Source organism: Battus philenor, unplaced genomic scaffold (genome assembly GCF_028537555.1).
Source record: "Battus philenor isolate CCGP_79_NKW_IND1 unplaced genomic scaffold, ilBatPhil1.0.hap1 SCAF_30, whole genome shotgun sequence".
Lineage (NCBI taxonomy): Eukaryota > Metazoa > Arthropoda > Insecta > Lepidoptera > Papilionidae > Battus > Battus philenor.
This window is the reverse complement of record NW_027181694.1, coordinates 1,353,209-1,370,789: the sequence shown is the minus strand read 5'-3', so window position 1 is coordinate 1,370,789 and position 17,581 is coordinate 1,353,209. Positions and strand designations below refer to the sequence as shown.

General features: G+C 32.0%; 1 protein-coding gene across 1 annotated transcript; it reads left to right on the top strand.

Annotated features, from left to right (window-relative positions):
* Positions 1-4,128: 4,128 nt before the first annotated feature.
* LOC137927237 (uncharacterized) lies at positions 4,129-16,477 on the top strand. The gene is made up of 5 exons (XM_068771017.1): positions 4,129-4,492; positions 4,583-4,852; positions 10,213-10,351; positions 14,566-14,726; positions 16,347-16,477. The coding sequence occupies exons 1-5, from the start codon at positions 4,129-4,131 to the stop codon at positions 16,475-16,477; spliced, it is 1,065 nt and encodes a 354-aa protein (XP_068627118.1).
* Positions 16,478-17,581: the final 1,104 nt, after the last annotated feature.

The following is a 17,581-nucleotide window of genomic DNA, read 5'->3' as shown; positions in this document are numbered from 1 at the left end:
ATTGAAACAAATTCAAAAATACAAAATGGACGAAGAAAATTTGTGAGTAATTTTAAATATTATTAAAGTACAGATTACTAAATATATTACAATATCTGTGACATAATTACCTAGTAAATTTACAATATAGATAAACATGACTTAATTATATAAGACGAATTTTAACTTAAGATAAATATTTTTTGCAATAATTTTAACAAAATCATATAACAATTAAAACCGCGAAATTCAATAATTTTTCGAAATAATCGTTATTAGATTTGTATCAGCGCCACCTATAAACGAAGATTGTATTTATCGTGATACCGAAGTAACTAACATAGTCCTAGTTTGACAACAGATGGCGCTTTAATACGTATAAAACGCCATCTTACGCTAATAGCTTGCACCTTCTGCGTAAAGGATGAAAAAATTTGGTTTAAAATACTAAAGCTACGTAATGTTTTTACTAATCATGTTATTCCTTGTAATTGAAAACAGAAATATGAAATTTCTTAACATTTTCTCATATTTATTTCAAAGAGATATAAGTTTTAAAGACATAAATTAATACTAATTTTTAATCAATAAATTTATATTTTATTATACTAAAAACAGCAATTAAAACAACCTCCCTTCATTAAAATTGATGCCAATACATTTTTAATTCCATTTTACCCTTTGAACCACGGGTTCTGTTATAAACTGGGGTGAACATATCCCTAGAGAATACTGGAGGCGGTTGAATGATCCGTCTTGCTTTTAAATTCCATATATTATTACATTAAAATCACATTGAAAATAATGACATTCTTTTCATATATTACTGTCAAGATACTTACAAACAATTGTTGATACATTGAAAACAGAACAAAGCAACAAAACTAAATACAGAATGATTGTTTATAATTCTAAAAACTAAAGAAATCAATATATAACTCTTTAGCTGTCAATTATGTGTGATACATCCTATATAAAATTATTTCAGATATAATAAATAATGTAATGATAGCATATTAATAAAAAATGATTTTAAAATTCATATTAAAAATAATTATTGTCTACTATCTGTTCTTGTAGATTTTGTAATGTGAAAGTTATTGTGTCGCAGTATTTTTTTTATTATTGCGATCTATACTCCAAAGACAGTGATGAGGAATAAGAGGTGATGCATGGAAGGTAATGAAGCCTGGACAAGAGAGAAATAATGTGAAGAAAAAATATGGCAAAAGAAACATGTATCTAATACACCTATCCCCCTATTTACACGGTAGATACGTTCCTGAGAAAAACGTGTAAATCGAAAATTAAAAAATTTTAAGTCAAAACCGTGTAAATCGAAAAACTTGCAGAAAATGCATAATTTTGCTATTTAACAGTTGTGATTTTATTTCAATATTTTTAGGTGTACAAAATAAAAATAAAATGCATTGACAAGTTAAAATATTTAATATATTATGGAAACACTGTTTTTTATTTAAATTCAACAAAAGAACAAAAAAATAAAACCATAGGTGTTTTATTATCCAGTATCACTGTCAGAAATTACTCTTTCTTTTTTTTCGGATTCGGAGGTTCGAAATCACTTTCGTCACTCGCAAGTTATTTGTGCCGATTCGATGTTTGAAGCAGAAATATTTACATTATGTGAGACGGTAATAAAATCGGTTATTAAAACAAAAAAAAAACTTATTTGGAAAACCGTGTAAAAGCGAAAACGTGTAAAACAAGTACCGTATAAATCGGGGGATAGGTGTATATAAAATTTCCATGTCACAATGTTAGTTACCGTACTCCTCCGAAACGGCTCGACCGATTTTTACCAAATTTTACATGCGTATTCAGTAGGTCTGAGAATCGGCTACTATCTATTTTCCATACCCCTAAGTGATAAGGGTGGTCCACCCCTAATTTTTTTTTTGGTCAAATTTTTTGGTTTTTGTTTTATTATGATACAGCATACAAAAATACATACAACCCTAAATTTTCACCCCTCTACGATCAACCCTTATCTTACATTTGTTAATTAAAAACTTTAATTTTTTTTGCAAAACAACGTTTATGGGATCAGCTAGTTGGAATATATTTAAGTATATGACTGATAAATTTTTAACAATTATTATTACAAAGTAAAACTAATACTAAAAGTGAAAAATGTTATTTTCGTCTTTGTTGTACCAGTGTAAAGTTTTTTTTATTGTTTGTGATACTAAACCCATTGTTAAAAGCAAAAAATTTATAAACCCTATTGTTATAACTACACTGTGTGTTCAAGATATCGCTTGCAAAACACATTGAATTTTTACTTCAGTTATTCGTTGGTTTCAAGTGTATCAATAATTATTTAATATAAGTAAACATAAGTATATCTTTTTTAAATTAATATATATTAGTGATACAATAAATAAATAAAAATATATAAAAGTGATACTATCTGTGATACAATATGGTGCCAGCGAATTCCCACGAACTTCACTTTGTCGCAGGCCCACATAGTGGGGGTCCACACTCGAAGAAATAAAAAAGTATATAAAACTAACTGTGATAAATAACGAATATATATTATAAATCAGAATGGTAAAAGATTAAAAAAAAATCAAATAAGAATTTTGAAAGAAAATTTAAAAATTATTGTAATAAATGTGGCGAAGAATGAAAAGAACGATTGTATATGAATATAAGCAATAAGAATAAAAGATAATGTTAAGGATGAAAGAAGATAGAAAGCTAGATATTGCTACGGATAAATATATACCATAATTATATGGCCAAAAATATGGCGATGTTAAATATGATTATCCTTCTATAAATATTTATGGAGTAGGTATATGACTTACTGCTTGCACCTATGAGCTAATATGAAGATGTAATTTTCTATTATTATTGCCATTAAATCTATTATCTGAACTTAAATAGGTTTTTAAAATGATGTGGTATCAAAAATACTATTTATTCTAAAGTGAATAAAAATAATAGTAAATATATGAATTGATAATTTTAGGTTATATAGATATATAAATTTTCATGTGAAATAGAACATCATTATTATTATTATTTCTATCGTAAGGCGTCCACCGTTTTACAAGGATTTCTGCTTATTTCCAATAAGACCGATTGAAATCAGTCTACATTTAGAAGGTCTTTTTGACCTCAAGGTCATCCTTAAATTTCTTCAAAAATAACCTTTTTTTTGTTTTAAGGTACTCCCACTATTATCCCCCCTCTCCCCTACCTATCTTTGAGAAGGACAGGGTCGTTTTATTTCATTTTTTTTTCTCATTACTTTTATTTGCGCGTTCTTGCATTCTTTTTGTGATCTTTCGTACTTCATATTTCTTTTTACATTTCTTGTCTTTCTCTTTCATTCGATATCATTTATTCCTCACCTCATTTCTCAGTTTTACATTACTATATTTTATTTTAAACATTTTTTCTATATGCATTCGATTTTTGTTTCGATTTCTTTGCTATTTTATTGTTTACATTTATTCTTATTTTCAACTTTTATTTCTATTAATCGCTTTTTCTGAAATTTTCCTGCTAAGTTTGGTCTCTTTCCGTCCTCCTTTATTGGCGATGCTATTAATTTCATGCCTAACAGGCATAAAGGTAACCTTAGATTAACTTTTTATTTGTTAAGAAAAGAACCAATGTAAAACGCCAAAAATAACATAAGTAATATAACTCCTGAAGATGCCCCGTTGAGAGGTGAAACACATGTTGAGTGATTTCACGGTAGTAGTTGTGTAATTCGCATTGTTTGCCGCATGCGCATTTATCAGCGGGCTGGCGGGCGGTGTACTTTGTTGCACGACTACCACTGCATGTGCGGAAGTGGCTAAATATTGGTCCTTTTCTTACTTATGATGGATTTCCGCAAAATAACGCCCGATTCCATTAAATATATACAGGATGATTAAATAAGTAGTAAAAATTTTACCCGCACAGGTCTGCGTGTGATCAACACTAGGGATTAATGGTTGATTCAGCTATCCCCATAGTAAATACATTTTAGGTACTTTTTCACTTAGTTTTTAGTTCATATTTCGTTTCGATCCGGCCACAAAAATCTATCATTGTCTATTGTTAAATATAAAACGACTCGTAGAATAAACAATTTAATTCTTTATTCAAGTTAAATAAATAAATATGTATTTAATAATAATTATAATATCAATATTAACAAATATCAAATGTCATACGCCTATAAACAACAGTGAAATTATAGTGACTTATAAAGGACATAGTGAAATAGGATTAGACAAACCTATATTTTACACCGAACATAATCCAGAATCGGATAACAAAGATCATGATAGAGTTACAACGAAACGTACAGAAGTACAAACAGAAGAATATCCAATGACAGAAGGAGATGTTGTGTTTGTACCGAACGAGAAACCGATTATAAGAAACGAAGATATAGTTGAAGGTGAAACAAGGATCAATGATTTGTTGACTAGAAAATACATGTCTAATGTTGTCAATGAAAAGAAAGTCATTGAACATACGGGTAAGACAATTGTTTCACTTTATTTAACATGTTTATAATTGTGTCAAAAAGAATTGAATTTATTATTAATAATAATAAATTCTATCACAGATATACCAAACAACGAAGCTATTTTCATCACCGGCAAGAATAAAGAGTACGACTTAAAAGAAATCGAAACAAAAAAGAAAATCGAACAAAAGACTGCACCAGTAAAAACGAAAGCAGATAATAAATTAAACTGTACAAATTTAGACTGCGATACGACACAAGAAACAATTTGCGGCGGTAAAGTAGAGGAAAACAAATGGAAATATAGATTGTTCTTAAATAAATGTTATTTTAATAAAGTCAACTGCGGATTTAGACATTCAATCAACAGTGAGTATAAACTTTGATGTTTCTTCTTGTTTTCAGCTGATAAACGCCTACTGCATATATAGCCTTATTAGTCCTTGCATTGTCATTAATATAAGACAGAGTTCCCCAAACTTTTTTGTGTCGTAGACCCCTTGCCATGTTTTTCCGTGTTCGGTAAACCCCTTACTTACCTGATATTGATTTCCTGTAAATTTCTAACTGTAGTGAAGTTTAGTGTTAAAAACTTAAAGTAAAAACACATGTTAATTTATACATTTATTAATTGAATTTAAATTAAAACTACACAAAATAAAATTTTGTATCTGTTATGTAAAATATACGTGACATTGAATAAACATAAAATAAACTATAAATAAAATAACATAAGCAATAAGTCAATATATTTAGTGAGAAGGATGAACCTGATGCTTTAATAATAAATTATCAACATTTGGCGTCAATTTTGTAAGAGTCAATCTTAAATCTCCTAGGCTAATAATGTCCAGTCTGTTTCTTTTTTCGTTAGGAGATTGCTAACAGCGCTGAACCCCCTTTAGGTACTTTTATAAATAAAGTAAATGTTATGATATTATAAGATAGTATGATGTAAGTAAATAGGTACTATCAGTGTATGTGTTGAGATCCACCATCGTGGACCCCCATTTTCATTTCATGGACCACCAAATTTTTTTTCGCTTACGTAGACCCCTTGCAGGTTGTCATAGACCCCTAGGGGTCGATGTAGACCACTTTGGGCATCACTGATATAAGAAATAAAAACAAACTTGTCATTTTGTAAATGTACATATATTAAAGTTCCTCAACATATCTTATACCTTGCTTTTCATAGTATTAAATCTATAAAACAAGATAAAGATCGTCACGACGGCCGTTCCTGCGCTACTTGCATCGAATTCTCGCGGGCTTAACTATGTCATTAGTCCACTTGTGGGGGACCTGCCCACGCCACGTTCACCAGCTCGTGGTCGCTACTCAAGAACCTTTCAGCTATAGGTTCTACAAGCTATTTACCTCGCCCGCTGCCAATTCAGATGAGCAATTCAAGCTATGTCAGTGATCTTGGTTCTTCTGCGGATTTCATTTCTAATTCTATCTCAAAACTCCTAGCATAGCCTTAAAGCTAATTACATAAATACCTCGCTCTGCGTCATTTCGTTTTGCGTTTTTTTTTCGAAGTTGCGTCGTTGCTTAATTAGTATTATTTTTCACTGTGCGTTGTTAGATTTTCGAGGTTGCGTTGTTTTGGGTTTGAGTCTTAATTTTTTTTTTTTCTAAAAGATGGCAACACTTTTGTTTCTAATTGTGCCACGCCATGAAAACTCGGGGATTTCCTGTCTAACTAAAAATCAACGCAATTTGAAGTACAGTTTTATATTCACTTTGTTTTGCTAATTTTAGAGTTTCTTTTTCAATTACTTAGTGTGTTGTGCATTTTTTTAAATTCAATATAAATTTATAATTTTTTTTACATGTTACAAAACAGGTAAATATTATTCCAATTAATTTATTGGCAGAGTTATATTATTTTTTTAAATGTTTACTTTGTTCAATTTTCTTTTCAAAAATTATTATTTTCGTAACCCTGGAACATATCTTCGATCTTTACATGGTTTGCTATAGAAAATCTTAATTCACTTTGCGGCGTTTCAATTTGCGTCGTGTTATTTTTTGGAACGTAACCACGACGCAGTGTATATATTGGTGTATACAAAATCAATACAATTGTCAACATCTTAATTCACAAAAACCTTGAATAGAGTGTAAAGTGTAAAGGAAGTAAATTTCTCTTATAAGGTTTTTATACCTATAAGTAATTATGCCTACCCCAAGATATCTATGGGGGATTGGAGATCACATTGCTGTATGTGAAACCTTGTTCGCAAACAATGTAAATCCCATATAACTGATACAGAGAATCGAACCCGGGATCTACGGTCTTAAGTTTAAGTTCTCTACCGCTAGGGTGCCACTGTTCAATCATTCTGTTCAACAATACTGTACTAGTTAATTATTATAATTGAATAGTGTTAGTAAATAATATATAAAAGCGAAATATTTGAAATAGATCATGATAAGATAACACGAAATGTTAATTTATATTGTTAGAAACCCTTGAACATAAAAGAAAATACTTTTAGAAATATTTTTAATGTAAATCTTACTTAAAAAAATATATTTGCGATTTCTATAGCTATGAAAACACTCGTTCGCTTGTTAAAACAGATAATAAAATCAAAAAACGTGCCTTACAGTTGAACCCTGTCAACAACTATCGGCCCTTGCTACATACAATGCGCTTTAGTTCTGAGTTTTCCGCAGTTGTCAATAGATGGCAGCAGCTACTTTGAAATTAATTTTTTTTATTAGATACGATAAACATAACGTTTATTATTTAAAATTCCATACAAAACGGTCAAATACTAGTACTTGGTCAAATACTGTTGCTCTTACCTTAGTTATTTTAGATTTAAAATAGCTTTTAACACTGTTTAATGTTTTTGTGGATATACTTTGTAAATGGTGGAATAAATCAAAGAAATAAAGTTTAAGGAATCGATGTGTCAAGTTAGAGGCGTTTGCTTTTGCAAGCCATGAGAATTTTAGGTTATACATAGGTTGTATTAAAAAATAGCCTTCGTCACATTATTTCTACAAGTGTAGAGATAGCCGTATAACATTGTCTATACAAGCATTATGTTATAGAGGAAAAGTAGGCTTTATCGCAAGTTAGGTTGCTGTACATATAGAAAGAAAACGGTAAAAGACCACGTGAATATTCACCTACCAATTCATGATCAATTTAAGGCAATAACTGGTTAATTAACTGGATATTTATTATATAGTATAATACCCGGCGATAAATATTGGACATCGATCTTTGGAAAGAGACAATCGGCTAATTTCGGTTTAGTAGAGCACTATCTCTGTCCCACACTACCCATGTCACGTTTTGTCAATCGTTGCATTTCGTGCGACAGAGATAACGCTCTACGGAGCCGAAATTATCCGACTGTCTCTTTTCAAAGGTCGATGTGAAATGTTTATCGACAGTTACTGTAATAGCTTGTCATCGACTCCGTCAAGATGTTTCTAGAAAGATAAAAGACATCTTCATTGAAGAAGAAACATTTAAGAAAAGAATAAATAACAAAATTATTAAGTCATATATGTATTACTTTACCTATTTATATATTTATTTATACCAGCAGTACACATAAATTAAAAATACATAAGAATTTACAGTATAAATAATGGTTGTCGTGTGATTTTTTAGAAGTGAGACAAAATATTATTATTTACTATTTATAACACTATAAAAAAGGTTTAAACACTCCATATACGAGAAAAGAGATCATACATAAGAGAAAACATCCTGTTTACAACTTAAAACACCTAAAGAGCTTTCAATTTCAAAATGTTTCTTCCAGAACGCAATCTTTTTCGATGAAAGTGCTTAAAAATACGCAATTAAATATATGTTGTAAATCCAGTGATATATTTCAATCCTTTTTAATGACACTGTAAGGGCCGCTAAATATATATTTTAAATATAATATGGAGTAATTATTTAAAGTTATCGTTTCTTGTTTAAAAGGGTTTGTACATAAATTGTTAATAGCGCCATCTATTGGATAGTTAAGATATCACTGTTACATACGGTAGCTTATGCAGTGCGCACAAGTATTGATTTAAAAAAAATGTTATTTAATATATGAATATATAATTACATAATTTTTTATGATTATAAAGCAGAGTAAATGCTAGTACTGGTTTAAAAAATATTAGTGTTATAAAACCGAGTTTGCAGTGGAATCTTTTTTAATCTGTGCGATTATTTTTATTAGCAGAGCATGAGTAATCGAACGCGGGAAATTTAAAACGAACTGTCAAACGTAAAATTACAAATCGATATTTTTTTTTTAACTTCTGTGTCAATGTTATTGTTTCATAGGAACTCTTTACAAACATCAAATACAAGTACTAAATAACATAATACTTACATTAATAAAGTCATTCTTAACCCTCAATAGCCTAGAGTTTCAATTTTGATACCAATCTTTTAAACCGATTGTTTACATTACTATTAGTTTTTTTATAGGTTGGCTGTGCGTATTTTATTGTTGTATAATATTCTTTCCAACGAAATTAAAAAAAATTCCCTTCATCTAGACCCTCAAGCAAACACAGTTATATTAAAAAAATCACTTTCGTAAATCAGGCTATTAAGGGTTAAATAAGAAAAAAATGTCAAGATATACATATATATGTCAGAAATAATAATTAATTTCTTACAAGATGATTGGATATAGGTGTAAAATATTTAAAAGAGTGAATTTATTGCTATATACCGTTCACGCTCCATATTGCTCGCCGATACGGCCCTATACTATGTAAGAATATTTTTGGGCGTTAAATTTGAATTTCGAACGCCGATTTAAATTCAGACGCCATCAGTGATGTGTTCGCTGCCGTTGCTCTTGGAGGATCTTCTCGTTCCTAATTCGATCTCGCAGCGAAACTCTGACCATAGCCCTCTCCATTGCTCTCTGGCTGACCTGAGATCTTCTGCTTATTAGGTCCGTCGTAAGTGACCACGTCTTGGATCCGTAAAAAATATAGTTTCATATATATTAAAAAAATATTGATAACATAGTAAGAAAAAGAGACATGAGAATTGGAATTGCAACATATTTTTTTTTACTATCTGTCATTGCTGACTTTGTACTGCCATAAGTCATTTGCCTTTTGCATTTCAGTATAAAAAAAAATATTGTAATTTATTTCAGAGAAATCAATACATGTTTAGTGGTATAATTAGAGTTGTTTGTAAATAAATGTAAATACTTTAATCAATAATTGTAATGATTTATAAACAAATGAAATATTTTAAGTAAACATACTAGTGACAACACGCAGGGTTTCACGATATCAACATATGACTCTTTAAATTAAGAGTGAATAGGTTTTTAGCCAAGCAAGTAACAGGCGGCGCATAAGTAATGTCATAATATAAACGTAACTTTATTTTTACAAATGGCACCGAATGCCACTGCGCTTTAATATTTATCATGTGGAAACATAGATTAGACAATAATTTTTCAATAAGCAATGAAACAAAAATTTCAACAACAGAGCCTTTTTTAAATTTATAACAAAATGGCTTACGTTTAAAATTATGACATTACTTTTTCGCCACTTAGTAACTTAGAGGTCAAAACATTTTGACCATAGTTGTTAAAAAGACAAGAGACCTTCTGAATATTGTCCAGAGAGGCTGATACAGTGATTTAGGACCCTTTCTATCGGTCCAAATGGGGTAAGAGTAGACTCAACTACTTATAATAAATTTCAAATTACAGGATATAAAAAGGTTCAGATGCGAAACTGCGACAACATTGCAATGAGGACTTTGGAACGACCTTTAGTTGTACCAAATAAAGTTATAAACGAAGCAGTTACTATACGAAACGATACAAGAATAAGTTTTCCTTCTAGAAGGTACGTATTATACAGGATGATTAGATAAAGATATACACGTTGTAAGCACGTGAATGTATATATATAGCTGCTACAGAACCTTTTGTTCCCAAAGAGCAATTCTTCGAGTTTCAGCATTGATCTCCGTTCTTCTGCAGACCTCTTTATTTTTGATTCAATCTCGAAGCTTGCCACTTTAAACGAGCAATTCTTTGAACTACGATGTTCCTTGTTCTTCCGAAGATCTCCTCATTTTTGATTGAATCTCGAAGCTTGCCACTTTAAACCAGCAATTCTTTGAACTTCAGTGTTATTGGTTCTAAGGATCTCTTCATTTTCGATTCAATCTCGAAGCTTGCCACTTTAAACTAGCAATTCTTTGAACTTCGGTGTTCTTGGTTCTGAGAATCTCTTCATTTTCGATTCAATCTCGAAGCTTGCCACTTTAAATTAGCAATTATTTGAACTTCAGTGTTATTGGTTCTAAGGATCTCTTCATTTTCGATTCAATCTCGAAGCTTGCCACTTTAAACTAGCAATTCTTTGAACTTCGGTGTTCTTGGTTCTGAGAATCTCTTCATTTTCGATTCAATCTCGAAGCTTGCCACTTTTAATTAGCAATTATTTGAACTTCAGTGTTATTGGTTCTAAGGATCTCTTCATTTTCGATTCAATCTCGAAGCTTGCCACTTTAAACTAGCAATTCTTTGAACTTCGGTGTTCTTGGTTCTGAGAATCTCTTCATTTTCGATTCAATCTCGAAGCTTGCCACTTTAAATTAGCAATTATTTGAACTTCAGTGTTATTGGTTCTAAGGATCTCTTCATTTTCGATTCAATCTCGAAGCTTGCCACTTTTAATTAGCAATTATTTGAACTTCAGTGTTATTGGTTCTAAGGATCTCTTCATTTTCGATTCAATCTCGAAGCTTGCCATTTTAAACTAGCAATTCTTTGAACTTCGGTGTTCTTGGTTCTGAGAATCTCTTCATTTTCGATTCAATCTCGAAGCTTGCCACTTTAAATTAGCAATTATTTGAACTTCAGTGTTATTGGTTCTAAGGATCTCTTCATTTTCGATTCAATCTCGAAGCTTGCCACTTTAAACTAGCAATTCTTTGAACTTCGGTGTTCTTGGTTCTGAGAATCTCTTCATTTTCGATTCAATCTCGAAGCTTGCCACTTTAAATTAGCAATTCTTTGAACTTCAGTGTTATTGGTTCTAAGGATCTCTTCATTTTCGATTCAATCTCGAAGCTTGCCACTTTAAACTAGCAATTCTTTGAACTTCGGTGTTCTTGGTTCTTCTGCGGATCTTCTCATTTTTGACTCGATCACGAAGCTTGCCACTTTAAATTAGCAATTCTTTGAACTTCAGTGTTATTGGTTCTAAGGATCTCTTCATTTTTGATTCAATCTCGAAGCTTGCCACTTTAAATTAGCAATTCTTTGAACTTCAGTGTTATTGGTCCTAAGGATCTCTTCATTTTTGATTCAATCTCGAATCTTGCCACTTTAAGCGAGCAATTCTTTGAACTACGGTGTTCTTGGTTCTTCTGCGGATCTTCTCATTTTTGACTCGATCACGAAGCTTGCCACTTTAAATTAGCAATTCTTTGAACTTCAGTGTTATTGGTTCTAAGGATCTCTTCATTTTTGATTCAATCTCGAAGCTTGCCACTTTAAACTAGCAATTCTTTGAACTTCGGTGTTCTTGGTTCTTCTGCGGATCTTCTCATTTTTGACTCGATCACGAAGCTTGCCACTTTAACCTTTAACTATGGACGTCATTTTTTGTCACACTACCATGGACGCGCGGTCTCTCGGACCGCTATGTTCTGAAGTCCAAATATTACGTAAATATTAATTTTATTTGTACACTATTGTATTTATTGTTTTTTAGGTATATTATAATTAAATAATTTCGAGGCTTTTAATCAATCTTTCTTTATTTGTAAATAAAATAAAGCATACCAACAATTAAAGGCACTTTTTGCCATACATTTACTAGAGATCAATTGTAGGACGAAAAACTCGAATGAATTAAACTTTTTAGAAAAAATAACAATCAAAACTAAAAATATAAGGTTTAACCTAATATAAAAACGAATAAAAGTCTTCTCAAATTAAAATAATTTTTTTTTGACATTGGTTCAATTGTTTAAAATTATTGGCAGTCCTTGCCCAAGGGTTTGGAACACTGTAAACTTATGACCTGCCTACAACTTATACAAGTGTAATTGGACTTTCTCTTTAGTTTTGTTGGACAAAGACGACATGTTTTTCGTTTTAATGAATCACTCTCCTGGCTAGGGGGTTCATCTTGGAGCATATCTGCCCCTAAAACTCGCTTCATTGACATTTTCAATTCGTTTGGTATAGTTGGTTCTATTGCTCGTCTTTGCATATGCGGAAGATCATCACTAAAGATCGTGCTATTTTTTTTAGGAATAGGGAGTATTTTTATTTTTTTGCTCTGATGCTCATTGTGTAGTACATAAGCATTTATACCACACAAGTCAAGAAAGCGATATAAAATGAGCATAGGCCATCTTCTCGTTCAATATTCATTGACATTTTTAATAAAAAAACCATAAAACAATCAAATTAAACGAAATCACCGTTTATATTATTTACGCGGGAAACGTGGACGTGCGGTCCGACAGACCGCGGTTAAAGTATAAAGTAAAATAACTCACCTAATTTGTGTCTGCCGACACAACCTATCGTCTCAATATACGTTTCGGCGCTAAAACTAAAGCTACTGAGAGCATTAAACCCGGGGAGCAATAGGAAAGGGGTAAACATAAAAATTACAAACTGCAAGCGGTCTGTGAGACCGCGCGTCCACAGTTAAAGGTTAAACTAGCAATTCTTTGAACTTCCGTGTTATTGGTCCTAAGGATCTCTTCATTTTTGATTCAATCTCGAATCTTGCCACTTTAAGCGAGCAATTCTTTGAACTACGGTGCTCTTGGTTCTTCTGCGGATCTTCTCATTTTTGACTCGATCACGAAGCTTGCCACTTTAAACTAGCAATTCTTTGAACTTCGGTGTTATTGGTTCTTAGGATCTCTTCATTTTTGATTCGATCTCGAAGCTTGCCACTTTAAATGAGCAATTCTTCGAACTACGGTGCTCTTGGTTCTTCTGCGGATCTTCTCATTTTTGACTCGATCACGAAGCTTGCCACTTTAAACTAGCAATTCTTTGAACTTCGGTGTTATTGGTTCTTAGGATCTCTTCATTTTTGATTCGATCTCGAAGCTTGCCACTTTAAATGAGCAATTCTTTGAACTACGGTGTTCTTGGTTCTTCTGCGGATCTTCTCATTTTTGACTCGATCACGAAGCTTGCCACTTTAAACTAGCAATTCTTTGAACTTCGGTGTTATTGGTTCTTAGGATCTCTTCATTTTTGATTCGATCTCGAAGCTTGCCACTTTAAATGAGCAATTCTTCGAACTACGGTGCTCTTGGTTCTTCTGCGGATCTTCTCATTTTTGACTCGATCACGAAGCTTGCCACTTTAAACTAGCAATTCTTTGAACTTCGGTGTTATTGGTTCTTAGGATCTCTTCATTTTTGATTCGATCTCGAAGCTTGCCACTTTAAATGAGCAATTCTTCGAACTACGGTACTCTTGGTTCTTCTGCGGTTCTCCTCATTTTTGATTCAATCTCGAAGCTTGCCACTTTAAACTGGCATTTCTTTGAACAACGGTGTTCTTTGTTCTTCTGCGAACCTCCTCATTTTGATTTAATCTCGAAACTTGCCACTTTAAACTAGCAATTCTTTAATCTACGGTGTTCTTGGTTCATCTGCGGATCTCCTCATTTTTGATTCGATCGCGAAGTTTGCCACTTTAAACGAGCAATTCTTTGAACTTCGGTGTTATTGGTTCTAAGGATCTCCTCATTTTTGATTCAATCTCGAAGCTTGCCACTTTAAATGAGCAATTCTTTGAATTACAGTGTCCTTGGTTCCTCTTCGTATCTTCTTAGTTGTGATACGATTTCGAATCGAAGCCTGTCAATTCAGACGATATGATTATTTTGTTACTACATTTATAGTTTGAACAACGCAGGTAAGGAATAACCTACCAGCAGTGTTGTTTTGTGAAGGTATCATCTAGTCAAGCATGTAGCATCTTAGACCTAGACATAACATTAGTCCAGATAGAGCTCAAATGCTTTGCCTATAGTCAAAAATCGGGTCAATTTTTTTTTAATTCAAGGTCATTAAATAAGGGAGTAGACGGCCAGTTCTGCTCTCATTTATGTCCAGGAAGCTGTACAGATGACTATGACCCTCAATGTGCCGTCTCCGGCGCCGGAGAGAAAAGAGTCTTCCTCAACCACTGCAAACTTGACCAGAACTCGTGCTCGTATAAAGTTGGTACGTGATTATAAATGCTATTTTAAAATTAGTTTTAAAATATACTTTCAATATCTCGTGGATCTTTATTATGTATACATACACAAACGTGAAGTATTTGTTAACTTTTTAGTTCACTTTTATTTATTGTATTTATACCGTCTGTCACTATATTTCAAATTATGTCGCATTAATAATATGATATTAAAAATTTATTGTGAAGCAACATTTAAATTAAAAAGTGTAATATATTAACACATATATTCTTAATTAAGGTTAATATTACATATAAATAAATTATGTAAATATCCTCAAGGGAGTATATACATAGATTTCAAAATTGCATAAATAAGAAAATAAAAAGAAACACACTCTCGCTTTTTGGTGTGTGTATATATATAACTGTCTAAAACATACATATTCCAAGCGAAAAAAGCCTTAATTTGACAATATAAACATCGTAATACAATGTCACAAAAGGATCTATTGAAAAGGCTCTTATATAGATGCGGTCGAGCCTTGATCGTTGCAAAGGGTGGCAAATGCTTTCTCTTTTTGTCCCGACGTATCCCCTGTTCGGCAGCACGTGCCCATAACGAATTGTCCTTCTACAAACACTGCATGCATACAGGATGTTCTATAAAGCATATTGCGCTTTCGAATGAAATTCTTTTGTGATGTACCATTGTGAACTTTTGACTATTTGTTTTGAGGTGTGATACCACCGAATAGTTTTAGTGACACATTATACAGGGTGATTGCTTATATATGACAGTGTAGGTGTGTTTAGATTATTTATTTATAGGTGTTCGTTAATACAGGTTGGTTTTCTAATGGTCTTAGTAAAGCGTATACAGGATGATTGTTTATGCTTTTATTTGGTATGTAAGTGATGGAAAGTACAATGCGATTAAAATAAGAACAGGACGGGCTTTCGGCTAACTTCACTCATATAAGTACGGTCAGCATTAAATATATAAAATAAAAAAATAATAATAATTGTTTTTGTTGATTGTTTAATTTGTTCTACAATGAGCAAAAGAGGTAGTGTTTTACATCGGCGAGCTTAAAAGATTATCAGCAATGTTGATAAGTACTTCGAGGAAGAGAAAAAACGTGCCATTATGTTGTTGGACCAGTTAAAACAAGCAAGAATTGTACCAGGGCCAGATGGCAATATTCATAATTCGCGTGATGTATTTGGAAGTTTCATTAAGCATTTGGAAACTGCTTCGAAGGTAGCCGAGCGAGTGACTTTAGCCACTGGTATTATTTTTTAACATTGCTTTTTTTGCACACTATACCAAGTTCCCGTTGTGACGTCACAACATGGCGCTAGGCCGGTCCTATTCTTATTTTAATCGCATTGTAAAGACTACTCGGTCGATATCGACGCGGGCAGAGCCTTACCGCACTTGTTTTTTCTCTGATGTTAATGCTGTTAGCCTTAAGGCTTTTACAGCTTCATCGGTACCGAGTTCACGGAGCGGAAGGGTGCGTGAACTAGATTCTGATCGCACGCGACCCCTTGTCGTGTTATGTAAAAGAAACTTGAAAAACAATACCGCGATGTAATATACAACTAGCGCCATCTAGTTAAGAATAAAGAAACTTTGTTTGTTGATACAGTTTCGTTTTCAGTGTGGTACCGTCGTCCGCTGTCGTGGTGCGTGGGCGGTAAAAAGGCGGATCTACGGGAGAACAGAGGCTTCGTGGCATGGCTGCAGCGAGCCGGGCTTGTAGATGGGAAAGGCAGACTGTCGATGCATTGATTGAATATATTATGGAAGTTTAGTAATTTTTTTTTTCAAATATGTCAACTAAATACACCATGATAAAGCAACCGTTGAATAAATTGATTGAATATATAATAGAAGTTTCGTAATTTTTTTTCAACTGTTACAACTAAATACACCACAACAAAACAACCGTTGAATATTGTACCGAGAAAAAACAACAGCCGATGCGCAATAATTGGACGTGGAATGATAATTTATTTAAAATTAAAATCATTATTTTAAAACCCGCATAAATATTAAATCTATTGTTGCCTTCTTCCTGCTATATTCTTTAACAGTTACGAAAAAGTTGAATTTAAAATTCGAATTCTGCCACCGGACACCATGTACATTGCTTTTAAAATAAGATTATAGATAATATATAGAAAGCTTATATATAAATGTAGCCATTAAAATAAAATCCAAAACAAGTTTGATTGTTAAGTGTTAGTACACTGTAAAAGACTTCGTAAAAGGTCTTTAGTAGTATATCATTGAAAAAAAAAAAACGCCTGAAAACTGACGAAAGAAACTTGTCAGGAATTTCTTTCGCCTTTTCTCAGGTTTAAGTTACTATCCGAAGTGAGACACATATTTAAGTTAGATGTATTCCATGTTATTTTGAATAAAGATTTCATTTTTATTTATTGTGTTTTGTCTATAATTACATATATACCTGCTTAATATCACAGATTGATCCTTTTTCTTAAAAAAAAAGAAACTAAAATTTATTATTTTTAATCTATGTTCTTTTGTATGTATGACTGATCTTCTGTTTTGAAAAAAAAAACTCAAAACATATTATTTTTAATCTGTATACTCTTGTATGTATAAAGTATGATTGATCCTCTGTTTAAAAAAAAACTAAAATGTTTTATTTCTACCTGTATCCTCTTTTATGTATTTTGTATGATTAATCCTCTGTGTTAGAAAAAACTAAAATATAAAATATTTTAGATCGGTATTCTCTTGTATGTATAATGTAATTTTATATAAATACTGTCTCTGAAAATAAAAGTAAGTGAGGAATTTATTAACTTAGATATAAATTGTTTTATCACACCTATTTCTCTAACGAAGTAACATAGACTTTTAAAA

What these genes read in the sequence shown, in the direction of transcription:
- LOC137927237 (XM_068771017.1), top strand. Translation starts at nt 4,129, where the DNA reads ATGTATTTAATAATAATTATAATATCAATATTAACAAATATCAAATGT. An exon ending in GAAAGTCATTGAACATACGG is followed by an intron (nt 4,493 to 4,582) that starts GTAAGACAATTG and finishes ATTCTATCACAG; the next exon opens with ATATACCAAACAACGAAGCT. An exon ending in CTCGTGCTCGTATAAAGTTG is followed by an intron (nt 14,727 to 16,346) that starts GTACGTGATTAT and finishes TTTCGTTTTCAG; the next exon opens with TGTGGTACCGTCGTCCGCTG.